General features: G+C 37.5%; 1 protein-coding gene across 1 annotated transcript in view; it reads left to right on the forward strand.

The window, feature by feature from the left end:
- Window positions 1-207, forward strand: part of LOC137627374 (uncharacterized) — a 726-nt gene extending 519 nt beyond the window's left edge. The window contains exon 1 of the mRNA XM_068358462.1: window positions 1-207. This exon is cut by the window's left edge and continues 519 nt beyond it. Coding sequence (XP_068214563.1) covers window positions 1-207 — 207 coding nt within the window.
- Window positions 208-1,708: the final 1,501 nt, after the last annotated feature.

Below are 1,708 nucleotides of genomic sequence, written 5' to 3' on the forward strand. Positions count from 1 at the left end.
GAAGGAGCATTTTCTGTCCCGTCAACTCTGGAGCATGAAGAAGAAGGAGCATTTTCTGTCCCGTCAACTCTGGAGCATGAAGAAGAAGGAGCATTTTCTGTCCCGTCAACGCTGGAGCTTGAAGAAGAAGGAGCATTTTCTGTCCCGTCAACTCTGGAGCATGAAGAAGAAGGAGCATTTTCTGTCCCGTCAACGCTGGAGCATTAAGGCCTATGCCTCCTCACACATGCACATACATACATATACACACGTGATGCACACGCACAAACACACGCGATTCACACGTGATGCACAAGTGATGGGGGATTTGGGAGAGCCTGTAGTTCTATATGCTGAGTCATTAGCAGCCATTGCCTGGCCCTCCCTGGTCCTACATAGGATAGGGAGGGGGTTGGGAGCTAATCTCTAGGGCATTGTTCTGCTTGTTAGTGCAATGTCACTGTCCCTTGCCTATGCCATTCATAAACCGAATCTAAATCTATAAACACTTATGTAAGATGATCTTCTTTTGTAACAGGTTTGACTGGAATTATTATTATTATTATTATTATTATTATTATTTAATTATTATTATTATTATTATTATTACTAGCCAAGCTACAACCCTAGTTGGAAAAGCAAGATGCTATAAACCCAAGGGCTCCAATAGGAAAAAATAGCCACTGGAATTATTATTATTATTATTATTATTATTATTATTATTATTATTATTATTATCATTACTAGCCAAGCTACAACCCTAGTTGGAAAAGCAAGATGCTATAAGCCCAAGGGCTCCAATAGGGAAAAATAGCCCAGTGAGGAAAGGAAATAAGGAAACAAATAAATGATGAGAACAAATTAACAATAAATCATTCTAAAAACAGTAACAACGTCGAAATAGATTTATTATTATTATTATTATTATTATCATTATTATTATTACTAGCCAAGCTACAACCCTAGTTGGAAAAGCAAGATGCTATAAGCCCAAGGGCTCCAATAGGGAAAAATAGCCCAGTGAGGAAAGGAAATAAGGAAACAAATAAATGATGATAACAAATTAACAATAAATCATTTTAAAAACAGTAACGTCAAAATAGATATGTCATATATAAACTATTAACAACGTTAAAAACAGATATGTCATATATAAACAATAGAAAGACTAAATGTGCATAAAAGCGGGTTCACACGATCAAACAGTTCGTCGAACGCGGTTCGACAGACAAGTGTTCAAAGTTATGTTCGAACGTGTGAACCCTGCTTGTCAAACACGCTCATCGAACGGTTCGAAAAAAAGTCTGATGAATTTTGTGGGCGGGGCTTCATTGTCCACAAACCTTATATACATTTGTGGCTGACTCCACCTCTTCGAACCGTTTGACAAGCTGGTTCGACGAACCGTTCGATTAAGTAAACCCCGCTTTAAGACAAGTTTCAAACTAACGATTATGTAAACCCCGCTTTAAGACAAGTTTCAAACTACCGATTATGTAAACCCCGCTTTAAGACAAGTTTCAAACTACCGATTATGTAAACCCCGCTTTAAGACAAGTTTCAAACTACCGATTATGTAAACCCCGCTTTAAGACAAGTTTCAAACTAACGATTATGTAAACCCCGCTTTAAGACAAGTTTCAAACTACCGATTATGTAAACCCCGCTTTAAGACAAGTTTCAAACTACCGATTATGTAAACCCCGCTTTAAGACAAGTTTCAAACTAA

The sequence above is a fragment of the Palaemon carinicauda genome, chromosome 35, assembly GCF_036898095.1.
Source record: "Palaemon carinicauda isolate YSFRI2023 chromosome 35, ASM3689809v2, whole genome shotgun sequence".
NCBI lineage: Eukaryota > Metazoa > Arthropoda > Malacostraca > Decapoda > Palaemonidae > Palaemon > Palaemon carinicauda.